General features: G+C 44.0%; 1 protein-coding gene across 2 annotated transcripts; it reads left to right on the forward strand.

Moving 5' to 3' along the window:
* Positions 1-51: 51 nt before the first annotated feature.
* On the forward strand, positions 52-14,361 carry KARS1 (lysyl-tRNA synthetase 1). 2 transcript variants are annotated; one of them, XM_070952834.1, is made up of 14 exons: positions 52-122; positions 308-443; positions 677-842; positions 1,241-1,334; positions 2,572-2,758; positions 2,857-2,982; positions 4,348-4,467; positions 5,548-5,710; positions 5,814-5,987; positions 6,258-6,343; positions 7,179-7,264; positions 7,917-8,043; positions 11,990-12,133; positions 14,166-14,361. In XM_070952834.1, the coding sequence occupies exons 1-14, from the start codon at positions 64-66 to the stop codon at positions 14,247-14,249; spliced, it is 1,752 nt and encodes a 583-aa protein (XP_070808935.1). In that variant the 5' UTR covers positions 52-63; the 3' UTR covers positions 14,250-14,361. The 2 variants fall into 2 exon arrangements, with proteins under 2 accessions (XP_070808935.1, XP_070808934.1); XM_070952833.1 differs by lacking the exon at positions 52-122 and adding an exon at positions 131-230.
* Positions 14,362-15,094: the final 733 nt, after the last annotated feature.

Below are 15,094 nucleotides of genomic sequence, written 5' to 3' on the forward strand. Positions count from 1 at the left end.
GCCCCGTCTGCCCGCCCTCTCCTCGCTGGGCGGAACTCCTTCGCGCGCTTCCGGCCGGCAAAGATGGCGACGGCGCCGAGCCTCTCCGCGACGAGCGAGGCAGAGCCTCGCCTTAGCAAGAAGTGAGTGTCGCTCCGCCGGCCGCCCATGCTGGTCCTGGGGCGGCTGCTTTCGGGGAGCCGCCCGGCTTGGGCTCGGCGGCTCTTGAGCGACGGCCGCAGACAGCCGAGGTGGGTGGCTGAACGGCAGAAGGGGCGGCGGGGCGGCGGCCGGGCGGGGCCACTAAAGTTCCCGGCTTTTCTCTCAGCGAACTGAAGCGGCGTCTGAAGGCCGAGAAGAAGGCGGCCGAAAAGGAGGCGAAGCAGCAGGAGCAGGGCGAGAAGGTCTCGTCGCGCCGGGCCGACGCCGCAGGCGCCGAGGAGGAGGAGGACCTTGACCCCAACGTGAGCGGGCGGGGACTCTGCGGCCGGCGGCAACCGGACAGCCGAGCGTCCAGCGCGGTCGGCCTGGCTCGCGCGTGGCCCCGGCCCAGTGGCTGTTCCTAACGGCTGGAAGCGAGTCCGGTGTTGCTCGGGACGCCGGGAGGCAGGGAGGGAGGGATCTTCTGCTTGCGAGATCTTTTTTCACCCCTCGCGCCTTTTCGTCGTTCAGAAGCCTTCCCTCGTTGTCTTGACAGCAATACTACAAGATCCGTAGTCAGGCCATTCAGCACCTGAAGGGTACTTGCGAGGATCCCTACCCGCATAAATTTCACGTGGATCTCTCCTTGACAGACTTTATAGAGAAGTATAGCTTCCTGCAAGCAGGGGATCACCTAACCAACGTCACGGTGAGAGTGGCAGGTAAAGGCTCACTTGGGATACTGGGAAGAAAGCAGTTTCCAGTGCAGATCTTGTTTCTTTTCCCCCCCAGAAGATGCTGTAGTTGAGATTTGAGATAACATTCTGCTTCAAAGTAGTAACAAAAGGGAAAAAAACCCATTAGTGTATTTTCTGATGAAAACCCAGGAGATGTCATGTTCTGTTAAGGCTCTTTTGGAATGGAAAAAGTGTGGTGATAATTGACATAGCCATTAGGGTATGTTTTTCTTTTCTAGCTCACCTTGCTAGATTGGCCTTTGATGAAGAATGCAGGGAATAGTTTGCTGTTTTTGTTGCTCTTGTTCCTGACTTGCTCGTTGTCTATGATGGTGTGCTTTTTTGTGATCATATGACAACTCTTTTTGGTTCTGTTTTTGGAGGTCGGGTCCACGCAAAACGTGCCTCTGGAGGAAAGTTGATCTTTTATGATCTTCGTGGGGAGGGAGTTAAATTACAAGTGATGGCAAACTCCAGGTAAGCATTCATTTCTTTTTTTCCTGATCATATATTTTAGTTTTGCTGTGGTGTGTATATTTGAGAATGAGAGCCATTGTAGAGGTTAAGGCACCAAGTTAGAAGCTGGGAGACTGAGTTGTTTTCTCACATTTGGCACAAAGCCAGCTGGGTGACCTTGGGGAATTTACACACACTCAGTCCTAGGAAGAAGGCAGTAGCAAGCCACTTCTGAAAATTTTGCCAAGAAAACTGAAGGTACTTGTCCAGGAAGTTGCCAGGAGTCAACAGTGCCTTAAACGCCTCCCTCTCCCCAAAATTTTTGAGGAAAGGTAAAAAGAATATGAAAATAAAACCATGGTCTAATAAGTGGTCCAAAATTGCACAGTAATGGTGTCCCAAATACATACTTTCTTTCCAGAAGAGGATTAAAGCAGAGTTAATCATGTATACTTCTTGAACACATTCTGATGTTTGTGCTTGCTGTTTTAACAATTTAAGAAGGGTTGTGAGTTCAACCCCCCTTGTTTTAAGAGCTAAGCTCAAAACATTTTCATAAGGTTTTGAGGTCTTAGCATTTTGAATATTATGCTGATTTCCATTTTTTAACACTCAGAATATCTTAGTGTAGCTGTATGTTCAGTTACATTCCAGTGTGTTTTATTAAACTAAGCAGGCAACTCAATATACTTGTGACACAGGGGAGACAAATACCAAGGTACTACAGAAGGAGAGGCTTGTTAATATTTCTCAAGAAAGTTGTCTACCTGGTTGTTACTTACCTTAATGACTGCTGCCTCTGGAATCCCATGCAGTATATCTTAAATGTCAATTGTTGCAAAGCAGTTCTAGAAGAGGGATATTGTACTGCTGTCCAAGTGTGAGTTTTCCAAATCCATCCGATTGTGTGATATAGAATGCTGCACTAGATGATCACTTGGCTTGATCCAGCATGTGTCAGCATGGCAATCAGCACATAGTGCCTCATTAAAATAGTTGTATTTTAGCAGGTAAATTTATAGAACAAAATTCAGATCTTATAACTAAGTCTGAGATTGAAATTCCAATTTCAATTTCTTTGCTAGGCTTGGTATGTAAATATTTTTTCACTATTGGAGAATCAATTTGGGGAAAGAATAATCTTTATAGAAGTTTCCACCCTGCAGTATAGAATAGAATGGATTGTGAATACTTCATTGATAAAGCTGAAAAGATTTAGCTAGAAATGTTGTTTACTGAATTTTAAAAATTCTTTTAGAAACTACAAATCTGAAGAAGAATATATATGCATTAACAACAAGCTTCGCCGTGGAGATATCATTGGGCTCCAGGGGAATCCTGGAAAGACCAAGAAAGGGGAACTGAGTATTATTCCTTATGAAATTGTTCTGCTGTCACCATGCCTACATATGCTCCCTCATCTTCATTTTGGGCTCAAAGACAAGGTATCAGACATGCTGCTGCTTTCTTGGCAACTCGCTTGATAGCCTCCAAGAGTGCCTCCTTGTGATATTTTATTATCTTCATTTTAATTTATTTTTAGGAAACCAGATTTAGGCAGAGATACCTGGATTTAATTCTTAATGATTTTGTAAGGCAAAAATTCATAATTCGAGCAAAGATCATAACATACCTTCGAAACTTCCTGGATGAATTGGGCTTCTTGGAGGTGGGTGTTTCTTTTTATATGTTAAAATTCTGTGTAAGTAATTGCTTGCAGATATCTCAAAGAGCAATCTTTTATAGCAATTTACCTTACATTATTAAGCTTAAATTTTAAATAAAGACACCAAATACATATAAATTGTTAGAATAAAAATACTTATAAGAGGCCAGAGATGTTATAGAAGAGATTGTGGTTGGGTAAGTGATCTTCCAGGTCCTCTAACACCGCTTGTTGAGGATGGTGCCACTGCTTGGTTCAGAAGATACTGTGTTTGCTGCATGCCCAGGAAAAGAGCTTTTTAGATTAGAGGTGGAGGCAATGGCAGCTGCAAAATGGTAATTTAGAGAAGCAGAGAAAAGAAGCTATGGCTGATATTGGAACTAAATTCCCCCCTGCAAACATCAGTAGTAGCAATGGGAAATTGTTAATCTCTGTGCCCGAGAGACAGCATATAGCCTTCCTGATAGAGTATATTAGGATATTTGAATATCTCTGAATAACTTCCCTTGATACTTAGATCTGGCTGTTGAGTACCTGGATAAAGTGCCATGAGGTCAGGTGCTTTCCTTTAACACACTGGGCTGGGAGACAGATTACTCTCTATAATGCTAAAGTGATGTACATGGGAAACCTGGCCTCTGTGGGGGCACCTACCCTCTGGAATCAGTTGCCCCCAGAGATAAGGAGAATCCAAGACCTTAGTGCCTTCCGCCGTGCCCTTAAAACCCACTTTTTCCAGCAAGCTGGGCTGGTTTAAGAAGAAATTTTAAATGTTTTAATTGGTTTATATTTTTAATTTTGGCCCAAATTTATATATATTTTAATTGTTTTTTAATATTTGTATTTTATGTTTTTTAATTCTGGCTATACACCGCCCTGAGTCCTCAGGGAGAAGGGCGGTATATAAATTTAAAAATAAATAAATAAATAAATAAATAACTGACAGAGCTGATCTGTAATTTCATAAATGGAATTCATGCAGAAATACAAGACTGAATGTTCTGAATTGCAAAGTAGCAGTGGTTAAAAATACACACTCAATTCTAATTTGACAGTTCTTTAAGCAGAGAATCTTAAGGCTTGTGTTTCAGTCATGCTATGTTAGCTCTTTTTAGTAAATTAATCATTTAAAGTTAGACCCTTTTAGTTAAGTAATTAATCATTTAAAGGTAGATCTTTTTTAGTAAAGTAATTAATCATTTCGAACTAATTTTATGTACCTCAGCATACACTACTACCTCAGTGCCTCATCTCATTTTCATCATTAATAAAGTCTTCGTTAGATTATGTTCTTATTGCAGACTTTTTATCACTGCTTCTCTGCTTGCCTGGAATTTGAATTCTGTCGGTTTTTTGTTCCCCAACTAGATTGAAACACCCATGATGAATATCATACCAGGTGGGGCAGTGGCCAAGCCTTTCATCACCCACCACAATGAGTTGGACATGAACTTGTACCTAAGAATAGCACCAGAGCTCTACCACAAGGTAAATATTTAAATCAGGCAAGCAGTGGCTCAGATATGCTTATGTGTTTTTTTGTGACATGCCCTTTGTGTCATAGGCCCGTAATGCAGAAGATATGTATATTTCTGTATGCTTTGGAATCTGGTTCAATATGTGGACAGCCTTACCAAAACTTAGCTATAGAAAATAACTAGGTTAAATACAAGATAGTAAAAGATATTGTGTGATTTAATGATTTGGAAATTGTTAGAAATGGGAAAGTCTGGGTTGAATTTAACTTCAGTCTGGAAAATCACAGGATTACTTTGAACTACATGCTCTTTCCTAATCCTACCTTGCAGATTTTGAGGATAAAATTGATGGCTGAAACGGCTCGTAATAAAAATAAAAACTGGGATAATAAAAATGTAATTAAGAAGAGTGTCTTTTAAGTAGTTCCAGTCTGTGTGTGTTCTGTATCTTACTGCATTGCACATGACTTAGAGGAAAAAGCACCTCTATTTAAAAAAAGTATTTATCTTTAATTTCAGTATTTGCAATCTGGGCCAATTCTAGCATTAAAATCCACACAAACAGTTACTTCTGCACTTAAGGTGATGTAACATATCAATTAATGCCTGTTCTAGGTCATCCCAATTTACTTGCTTAGACAGGACATAGAAGAAGGGGAGTCAAAGCATACTCAAAAGGATTAGGGCAAAAACTGCTGAAAATCTTAAAAACAGTATCCGGCAATGAAATCATCCATGGTTTTGTGGATCCTACCCATAGCAACATGTGGTTGGAACAAATGTTATACTATTTGTGAGTTTATGCATGGCAGAATTCAAGCTCTGCTAAGTAGACCCAATATTTTTTCTCCGCCTTTTAAAAAATTCTAGTTTCTGTTTTCCCTTAGCTTCCACAGATAGAGGTTGGTTCACTACTATTAATTTCTATGGTACAAAATCAGTGATTATGGCTGGTGTCTGAAATGAAGGATGGGGAGCAGATTCTTTCAGATGCTTATTAAAGAAGGTCCGTGTTGCTCCTGGAAGCAATTTGTGATCATGTGGATTTGTCTTCTCATACTGAAAAGGCTTGTTAACTGCTATATTTCAGATGCTGGTGGTTGGTGGAATGGACAGGGTCTATGAAATTGGGCGTCAGTTCCGGAATGAAGGAATTGATTTAACCCACAACCCAGAATTCACTACTTGTGAATTTTATATGGCGTATGCGGATTACCATGATCTGATGGAGATCACAGAACAAATGATTTCAGGTTGGTGACAAGTGTTCTTATTTTAAAAATGCTCAGGAGGTCATTCAAAAATCCATTTGGAAAAGTTAAACTAGCCAGTTTAAACAATGGTCTTCTCTTGTAGGAATGGTGAAGCATATCAGTGGTGGATACAAGGTAACTTACCATCCTGAAGGCCCAGAAGGCCAGGCTTGTGAAATAGATTTTACACCACCATTCAAAAAAATCAATATGGTGGATGAATTGGAGAAAGCACTGGGAGTGAGATTGCCTGCGGCAGATCAATTTGAGACGGAAGGTGAGAGTGGAAGACATTTTATCTCCCTCTTTAATTTAAAGAGATCCTCATTACAGACGGGAAGCATGGGCCTGCATTCTAAGTTTTCTTCCAAGACAGATTAATTGTTTGGTTTAGATTTGACTGGACAGTGTTACAGTGGGCACTATGGGGGTCTTTTGGTTTACTCCTACTGTTTCTAGGGATGGGGAAAGCATGAGTAATTACAGCCCAAGCTAGAGGAGGGACTCGTGCAGTAGTGTTATGTCTGATTTCACATTATGCATGCAGAGTCTCGTTCATTTTTTGATGCTATCTGTGAAGAGCGAGGTATTGAATGCCCATCCCCTCGGACAACAGCCAGGCTCCTAGATAAGGTAAGCTCTTTCTCCTGATTCTTATTTGAAATTGATCTCAGATGGGATCCCACTGAGTTGGATTTCCCAAATTTTTTTTTAACAGAGATGCTAATTCAAAGTGTTACGTCTCTTACCGCCCTCTGAGAATTGGTCAAATAAACTTTCCTTGGGATAGATGACATTTTAGCAATGACAGAGGAATGGGTCCTTTTTAAAGGCTTGTTTACTTGTTTAATAACTTATTGAGTTATGTATATATTTATTTGTACCCTGCTCTTATTATTTTTACAAATAACATGGCGGCGAACATATCCAACACAGGTTCCTCCTCCTATTTTCCCCACAACAACAACTTTATGAGGTGGGTTGGGTTGAGAGAAAGTGACTGGCCCGAAGTCAGCCAGCTGGCTTTCGTGGCTAACACAGGACTTGAACTCACAATCTCCTATTTTCTAGCCTGGTGCCCTTAACTATTGGCTGTCATTAATGTACTGTAATCTCATTACGGCTTACAAAGATCTTGCCAACAAAAAGAAAAAATGTTTATATTAATGAATGATTCACAACTAAAACAAACATCTATTGTTATTGTTATTGTATCATCTGCTGTATTTATAGGAATACTTATTCTGCAATAACAATCAAATACCCAGTTTAAATTGTAAACCAAGAGGATTATAAATAATGTGCTTCATATCACGATAGTCTAAGAAAAAAGATACTCCATGTGTTCAGTGGTCTTCAGCTATGTGAACCTGAAAAGAACTTAACTATGTTATACAGTTTTTGACAGTGAGGGATTATTCCCAGTTATCTGAAGCTGTTTTGCCTTTTCCCATTCCTCATTTTTCAGCTGGTTGGAGAATATTTAGAAGTCACCTGTATCAATCCCACATTCATTTGTGATCACCCACAGATCATGAGTCCTCTAGCCAAATGGTAAGCAAAAATGCTGTGGTTATGTAAGTATGGATGTGCATGCATATAATCCACCCCTCCCACACTTTATATAAAATAGACTTTTTGACACATTTGGAATCCTTTGGTACAATTGCAGAGGGTAGAAATGTTTTGTCTTATGGGATGTTTCTAGCCTCTGATATGATATGCAAAAAAAGCCAGCTGATTCTAGGGCTAAAGATGTAAGCAGATGTTCAAATCTCTTGTCTCATCTCATGAAATAAATTGAATTGTAGAAGTAAAAAGGTCATGGTGTCAGGCTGAGTGCAGCACACTGCCTTGCCTCAGATGCTATGTATCTTGCCTGCTTGTATGATCTCATTCTGGCTCTGATCTGCATTATCTCACCTTGCCTTCACCAGCAGGAGGATGCAGGAGGGTGGCATCTTAAGAGGGGCGAATAGTATCTACCAATTAAAACACTGTTGCTGGTTTGCCTTTTCTGCTTGTAAAAAACTGTATAAAAAGCAATAAATGCTGCGAAGGAGAGAGACATATTTGCACAGAGCAAATGACTGGACTCTGATTTCTACAGTGAATAATGCAGATCAACTGATCTGGTATCACCTGATTGCAGAAGAATTACTTTTCTCTGTGTGGTCTTCAATCTTCTCCTCTGGTGTTTATTCAGGCACCGTTTTCGACCAGGATTGACTGAACGGTTTGAGCTCTTTGTGATGAAAAAGGAAATCTGCAATGCCTACACAGAACTGAATGATCCATTTCGGCAACGGCAGCTTTTTGAAGATCAGGCTAAGGTGAGTGAGGGTATAGGCCTGGACTGGACCTGCCAGAACTGGGTTGTAAGTATCTTTGTGAGAATTTGTTATAACTTCAAATGATCACTAAGTAACTAGTCTAACTAGTCGTAAGTTGAGGACTATATGTAATGGGGGAAGAAAACGCTGAGAACTTCATCTTTGTTAAATTGTGGAAACCCCTGGTATTGAGATGAAACTTACTAGTTTGTGAAACTGATCTGTGGTTGGGCCAGTATTATAGGTAGAGAAATTTCTAGGAGTGGGAATTTTATTTGTTTTTAAGACTAGTACATCTCCCTTCCAAACTGGCTCTGAGTTGTTTGCAAGAAAACTGAGGAGAAAAACAGTCTATACTAAATGCACTTTCTATCAGGGACCGTCCCAAAGTTTTGCAGCCTTACAAAAGTCCACCAGGGAGGACGCAGTTCAGATCAGGGGTGAAATGCTCCCGTTTCGGACTGGATCGTCTGATCCGGTAGCGATGGCGGGTGGTTCGTAGCAAAAATCCCTGCCCCCACCCATGCCCAGCTGAGCCGCGCGATCATCAGAGGCTGTTTTTTTTACTTTTAAAAGCATTTTTTCTACAACCTGTTTGGCCGAAAAAATGCTTTTAAAAGTAAAATAAAAAAGCCTCTGATGATCGTGTGGCTCAGCTGGGATCATCAGAGGCTTTTAAAAGCATTTTTTCTACAACCTCTTCGGCCAAAGAGGTTGTAGAAAAAAAATGCCTTTAAAAGTCTCTGGCGATCCCAGCTGAATTGCCTGATCGACAGAGGCTTCTAAAAGCATTTTTTTCTGCAACCTCTTAAGATAGAAAAAATGCTTCTAAAAGTAAAAAAAAAAAAAAAAAGTTGGCCATGCCCACCCAGTCACATTACCCACCACCATCACCAAGCCACGCCCACAGAACCGGTAGTAACAAATTTTAGATTTCACCCCCGGTTCAGATATATGAGGGCAAACGTTTCCACAGAACGGGGAGGGAGGGCCAATGAGCATGGTTACAGGATTAGTCCATCTGTGAAATGGCAGCATGAGTGAATATAGATAATGCTGCCTGATCGAAGAAAGGAGGCAACTGGTGTTCTAAGGTCTCATTGTGCAAAGACTTTCCTGGCCATTGGTTCCATCTCCTGTTAGAAAGTGCTGCAAATCCAGGCAGAACCCAGGATGAAAGAGACAGTTGGAGACAGATTGGTTTGAGGGTCAGTGCTTTTTATTTAGAAGTATCAAGTTAGAATCCAATTGTTAGAAGTAGAAATGGAAAATGTTTTTGTTTTAGCGGTTATATAACAACATATAATTATCTGAGGTGGCTCGAGAGTTCATGGCTTCCATGACGGCCATGGACCTTACTCAGTTAATTCATGACCCTACTCACACAGGTGGACACACTTTTGTCTCTGGTCAGTGGTCGAGTGGCCTTGATACAGGGGATATAGTCATCGAACCCTTGTCATGGTCTGACCACTCGCTCCTTCGACTGGACTTTCTAACCGCTGCACCCCGCTGCAGGGAGGCGGGACCGACCAGGTGGTTCCACCCCAGGCGCCTGATGGATCCTGATAGGTTCCAGATGGTGCTTGGGCCATTTCCTGAGACTCTGGCTCATGACTCAGCTGAAGACCTGGTGGCCGCCTGGGATAGTGCGGCCGCCGGGGCTTTGGACTGCGTCGTGCCTTTGCGGCCTCTGACCCGGCACCGAACTCACCTAGCTCCTTGGTTCTCCGAGGAGCTGAGGGAGATGAAGCGCTGGAAAAGACACCTGGAGAGTAGTTGGAGGACCAGCCACTCCGAATCCGACCGAATACTGGTGAGGTCTCATATTAAGACCTACCTAGTGGTGATAAAAGCGGCGAAATCTAGCTATTTTGCCGCTCTTTTCGCGTCATCAGATAATCGCCCAGCCGCCCTGTTTAGGGTGACCTGCTCCCTCCTCCATCTGGAAGTGCGGGATGATCCCTTGCAGGGTCGAGCTGAGGATTTTGTGCAGTATCTGTATGATAAGATCGCTCAGATTCGGGAAGGCCTGGCCTCTGACTGGGTAAGTCCGGATGGGATGACTGAGGCAGGTCTTGAGAGTGTTATCTGGGAGGAGTTTGATCCTGTGGCTCCCGAGGACGTGGACAGGATCCTGGGAAGGCTGAATGCGACCACATGTTTATTGGACCCGTGTCCCTCCTGGTTGGTACTGGCTTCCTGGGAGGTTACATGAGGCTGGCTCCAGGGGATTGTTAACGCTTCTCTGAGCGAGGGTATCCTGCCAGCCGCTTTGAAAGAAGCGGTGGTGAGGCCCCTCCTCAAGAAGCCCTCTGGATCCGGCTGTTTTGGCTAACTATCGTCCAGTCTCCAACATTCGCTTCGTTGTGAAGGTTGTTGAGAGTGTGGTGGTGCGGCAGCTTCCCCAGTACCTGGATGAAGCTGTCTATCTAGACCCACTCCAGTCCGGCTTCCGGCCTGGGCACAGCACGGAAACGGCATTGGTTGCATTGGTGGATGATCTCTGGAGGGCTCGGGATAGGGGTTGTTCCTCTATCCTGGTCCTGTTAGATCTCTCAGCGGCTTTTGATACCATCGACCATGGTATCATGTTGCACCGGTTGAAGGGGCTGAGGGTGGGGGGCACCGTTCTGCGGTGGTTCTCCTCCTACCTCTCTGACCGGTCGCAATATGTGTTGATGGGGGCAGCGGTTGACCCCGAGGCGCCTTGCTTGTGGGGTGCCACAAAGGTCGGTCCTCTCGCCCCTTCTGTTCAACATTTATGTAAAGCCACTGGGTGAGATCATCCGTGGCCTTGGGGTGGAGTTCCATCAGTATGCTGATGACACTCAGCTGTACATCTCCATCCCAGGCCACCCCACTGATGCCCTTTAAGTGATGTCCCAGTGCCTGGAGGCCGTGCGGGCCTGGATGGGGAGAAACAGGCTCCGACTCAACCCTTCCAAGACTGAGTGGCTGTGGCTTCCGGCATCCCGATATAGCCAGCTGGTGCCATTGCTGGCTATTGGGGGCGAATCACTGGCCCCCACGGAGAGGGCTCGCAACTTAGGCGTCCTCCTGGATGCACGGCTGTCTTTAGAAGAGCATATGACGGCCGTGGCCAGGGGGGCTTTTTATCAGGTTTGCCTGATACGCCAGTTGCGCCCCTTTCTGGATCGGGACTCCCTACGCACGGTCACTCAAGCACTCGTCACTTCCCGCCTGGACTACTGCAATGCTCTCTACATGGGGCTCCCCTTGGGGTGCACCCGGAGGCTGCAGTTAGTTCAGAATGCAGCCGCGCGGGGGATTATGGGACCGACGGGGCTCCTCTCCTGCGCGAGCTGCACTGGCTTCCTGTGGTCTTCCGGGTGCGCTTCAAGGTGTTGATGACCACCTTTAAAGCGCTCCATGGCTTAGGGCCAGGGTATCTGCGAGACCGCCTTCTGCCGCCAATAGCCTCCCACTGACTGGTTCGCTTGCACAGAGAGGGCCTCCTCAGGGTGCTGTCGGCCAGAGAGTGCCAGCTGGCGACCCCCAGGGGGAGAGCCTTCTCTATGGCAGCACCTGCCCTCTGGAATGACCTACCCCCTGAGATACGCACAATATCAGATCTCCGGACTTTTCGTCAGGCCCTGAAAACACACTTATTCCATCTAGCCGGGCTGGCTTGATCCCATCCTCTCAGTTTTAATTGAATTCGGTTTTAATTGGGTTGTTTTAAATTATTGGGCTGAAATTATTTAATTGTTTTTTAAACTGTTTTTAAATTTTATATGCTATGTTTTATCTCGGCTGTACACCGCCCTGAGTCCCGCAGGAGAAGGGCGGTATAAAAATAAAATAAAATAAATAAAATAAATAAATAATAATTGTTATATAATCCTGACTCCCTCCCCTCAAGCCCCAGTTGCTCTGACTGGCTCTGCAGATGATTCTTGTCTTCCTGTTAATTTCCAACCAGGCAAAAGCTGCTGGTGATGATGAGGCAATGTTTATCGATGAGAACTTCTGCATGGCTCTGGAGTATGGATTGCCCCCCACAGCTGGTTGGGGCATGGGCATTGACCGTCTTACCATGTTCCTGACTGATTCAAACAATATTAAGGTAAGCACTCCATAGATGGCTGCTTTCTGTCTATTCATGGCCTGCCTGGGTGGAGGATGGGCTGCTTCCTACATTCTAAGGCAGCCATTTTAGATTTATTTATTTATTTATTTATTTATTTATTTATTTATTTAATTAATTAATTAATTAATTAATTTCTATACCGCCTTTCTCCCGTAGGACTCAAGGCGGTGTACAGTCAAGAAAAATATAGACACACAAACATCATAAAATTGCTAATTAAAATTATTACTTAGTTTGGTCAATTAAATAAAACCCAGAATTAGATAACATTTAAAAAATCATTCACATGTTTGTATGTTTAGCCCCGCCTGTTGGAACATCAGGGTCTTGAGGGCATGGCGGAAAGCACGAAGATCAGGGATATTCCGTATCTCCGGGGGCAGTTCATTCTCTCCCCCACAGAGAAGGCCCTCCCCCTGGGAGTCGCCAGTCGACATAATTTGACTGACGGTACCGAGTAGTCCCTCCCTGTGAGAACGAACTGGTCGGTGGGAGGCTATTGGTGGCAAAAGACGGTCTCGTAGGTACCCAGGTCCTAAGCCATGGAGCGCTTTAAAGGTGATAACTAACACCTTGAATCGCACCCGGAAGACCACCGGGAGCCAGTGCAGCTTGTGTAGGAGAGGTGTTACATGGGCGTAACGAGCTGCGCCCATAGTCACCCGCGCGGCTACGTTCTGGGCCAGTTGGAGCCTCCGGGTGCTTTTCAAGGGGAGCCCCATGTAGAGAGCATTACAGTAGTCCATACGGGAGGTAACTAGGGCATGAGTGACCGTGCGCAAGGCGTCCCAATCCAGAAAGGGACGCAACTGGTGGATCAGGCAAACCTGATAAAAGGCACCCCTGGCCACGGCCGTCAAATGATCTTCCAAAGATAACCGTGAATCCAGGAGGACACCCAAGTTGCGGGCCCTCTCTGTGGGGAGCAAGATCTCATCCCCTATTGTCAGTGATGGTACCAGCTGACTATACCGGGACGCTGGAAGCCACAGCCACTCGGTCTTGGAGGGGTTGAGTCTGAGCTTGTTTCTCCCCATCCAGATCCGCACGGCCTCCAGGCAACGGGACATCACAGCAAGGGCATCATTGGGGTGGTCTGGGGTGGAGATGTATAGCTGTGTGTCATCATCATCAGATTTGCTACTGCATTCATTCAAAAGGGAGAGGAATCATTCTTGTGCTTTAATGCACGCGCTTGTGAGAATTTTTGAGCTGAAAACATACTTGGGAATGTGAAAATATTTGACTTTAATGGAAAATGTAACATTTCTTTAAAAAATTTTTTTTAAGATGTTTTGCTTCTCATCCAAGAGGTTTCTTCAGCTCTGACTGGGTTGAGAATGGAAGGATTTATATTCCTTGCAGACAGCTGGTCATTTGCATTCTTTTAGAGTGTCGTTGAGCCCACTTGGGGGTTTGTCCGTCACCTGAGTAGTACAAATGAGTGTGGAGCCTTCTTGGAACTGCTGAAGGGACTATGTTTGGGAGCTGTGCTTTTTGTAGGATGTTTCTGCCCTGTGTCCCTTCACTATTGAACATAGGTGTAGGTTGTTGGGGATGAGTCTGTGTTGTCTAAGTGCAAATGGTTCCTGTAATTTTTCTGGAAATCCGTTCATACTCCTGTACCATTCAAAGGGTGTTCATCCCAAAGTGCATAGCTAAATATCTATGGAGATTCTCAGTCATCCAGGTCATGGTTGTCCCAAAGGTGCTTTTTCAAGAGGCAACTGGACTTTGTTTTTCTTTGAAGACATTTTGTTTCTTCAGCTCTGACTGGATGGTGGGGAATGGAGGAAATTCTTCAGAGCTGAGAAACGAAACATCTTCAAAGAAAAACAAGGTCCAGTTTCCTCTTGAAAATGGGACAACCATGACTGAGAATCTCCGTAAACCTTTCTTAAAAGAGCTTAGATGGAAATAATGCTAATGTGGCTCTGGAGATTTCTGATGAGATCTTTCCTTGGAAAAGAAGCTCTATTGAATGACCAGAAATCCCCTTTTCTTGCAGGAAGTGCTTCTGTTTCCCGCCATGAAGCCTGAAGACAAGAAGAAGGATCCATTGTCAGATTCTAGTGAGGGGACTTCAGTGTGACACAGCAGCTTGCACAAGAAGCATGGAGGACAGGGGAAGTCATTTCTAGATTTCAACAAGCCTGGGCCACTTTTTTTTCTCCAGCCATGAATAAATGAAGTCTGCAATTTTATTTTGATAGTAGCCGCCTCATTGTGGCCACTAGCTCACATTGGGTCATTTCTTTGTTCATCAGATTCTGATGTGATTCTTGAGATTTAAATCTATCAGTGATGGGCTTTGTGTTGTCTTTGCAGCTATATTGAGAGGGTTGTAGGGACCGTCAACCCAGCTCCTGCTTGACCATCAACTTGAGTTCAGTCCCAACACCATCTTAATTCCACTGAATGTAAAAGTTAGGATACCAGTGATTAGATGTTCCAATTTCATTCTCCACCTCTTACTAGCCAGTACATTTCAGTGTTGGTAAGCTAACAGAAGGGAGCCACTACAGCTTCCTTGATTCTTCCCATAAAAAAAGCTACTCAGTATTTATTCCATTCTGATAGCACCAGGTAATGCTGCATTCAGAAATTGCTTTCATTATATTACAGCCTGCAGCAGCCTAGCCCATAAAGAGTTTGTTTTTATTGTTCTGTTTACACCATTCTGCATTTCACTTCTCACAATTAGTTGATACAGTAAAAAAACAAAATCAAAAACCAGTTCCCGGTCCATCAACCGTCAAGTAATTGTTTAATGCAAGATATTTGACTTGGGTGGGAGTGAGATTTGGCTTGGCAGCAATGCTTGTGAAAAAGATCAGTGTCCTTGTTGACCAAACGTTAAACATAAATGAAGAGAGTGACACATTTCCGAAAATGGGAAAGGATATTTTGAGATGTACTCTCTCTTTGAGAGAGATG

Source organism: Pituophis catenifer, unplaced genomic scaffold (genome assembly GCF_029215685.1).
Source record: "Pituophis catenifer annectens isolate HBS135680 unplaced genomic scaffold, rPitCat1.0.hap2 SCAF_13, whole genome shotgun sequence".
Classification (NCBI taxonomy): Eukaryota; Metazoa; Chordata; class Lepidosauria; order Squamata; family Colubridae; genus Pituophis; species Pituophis catenifer.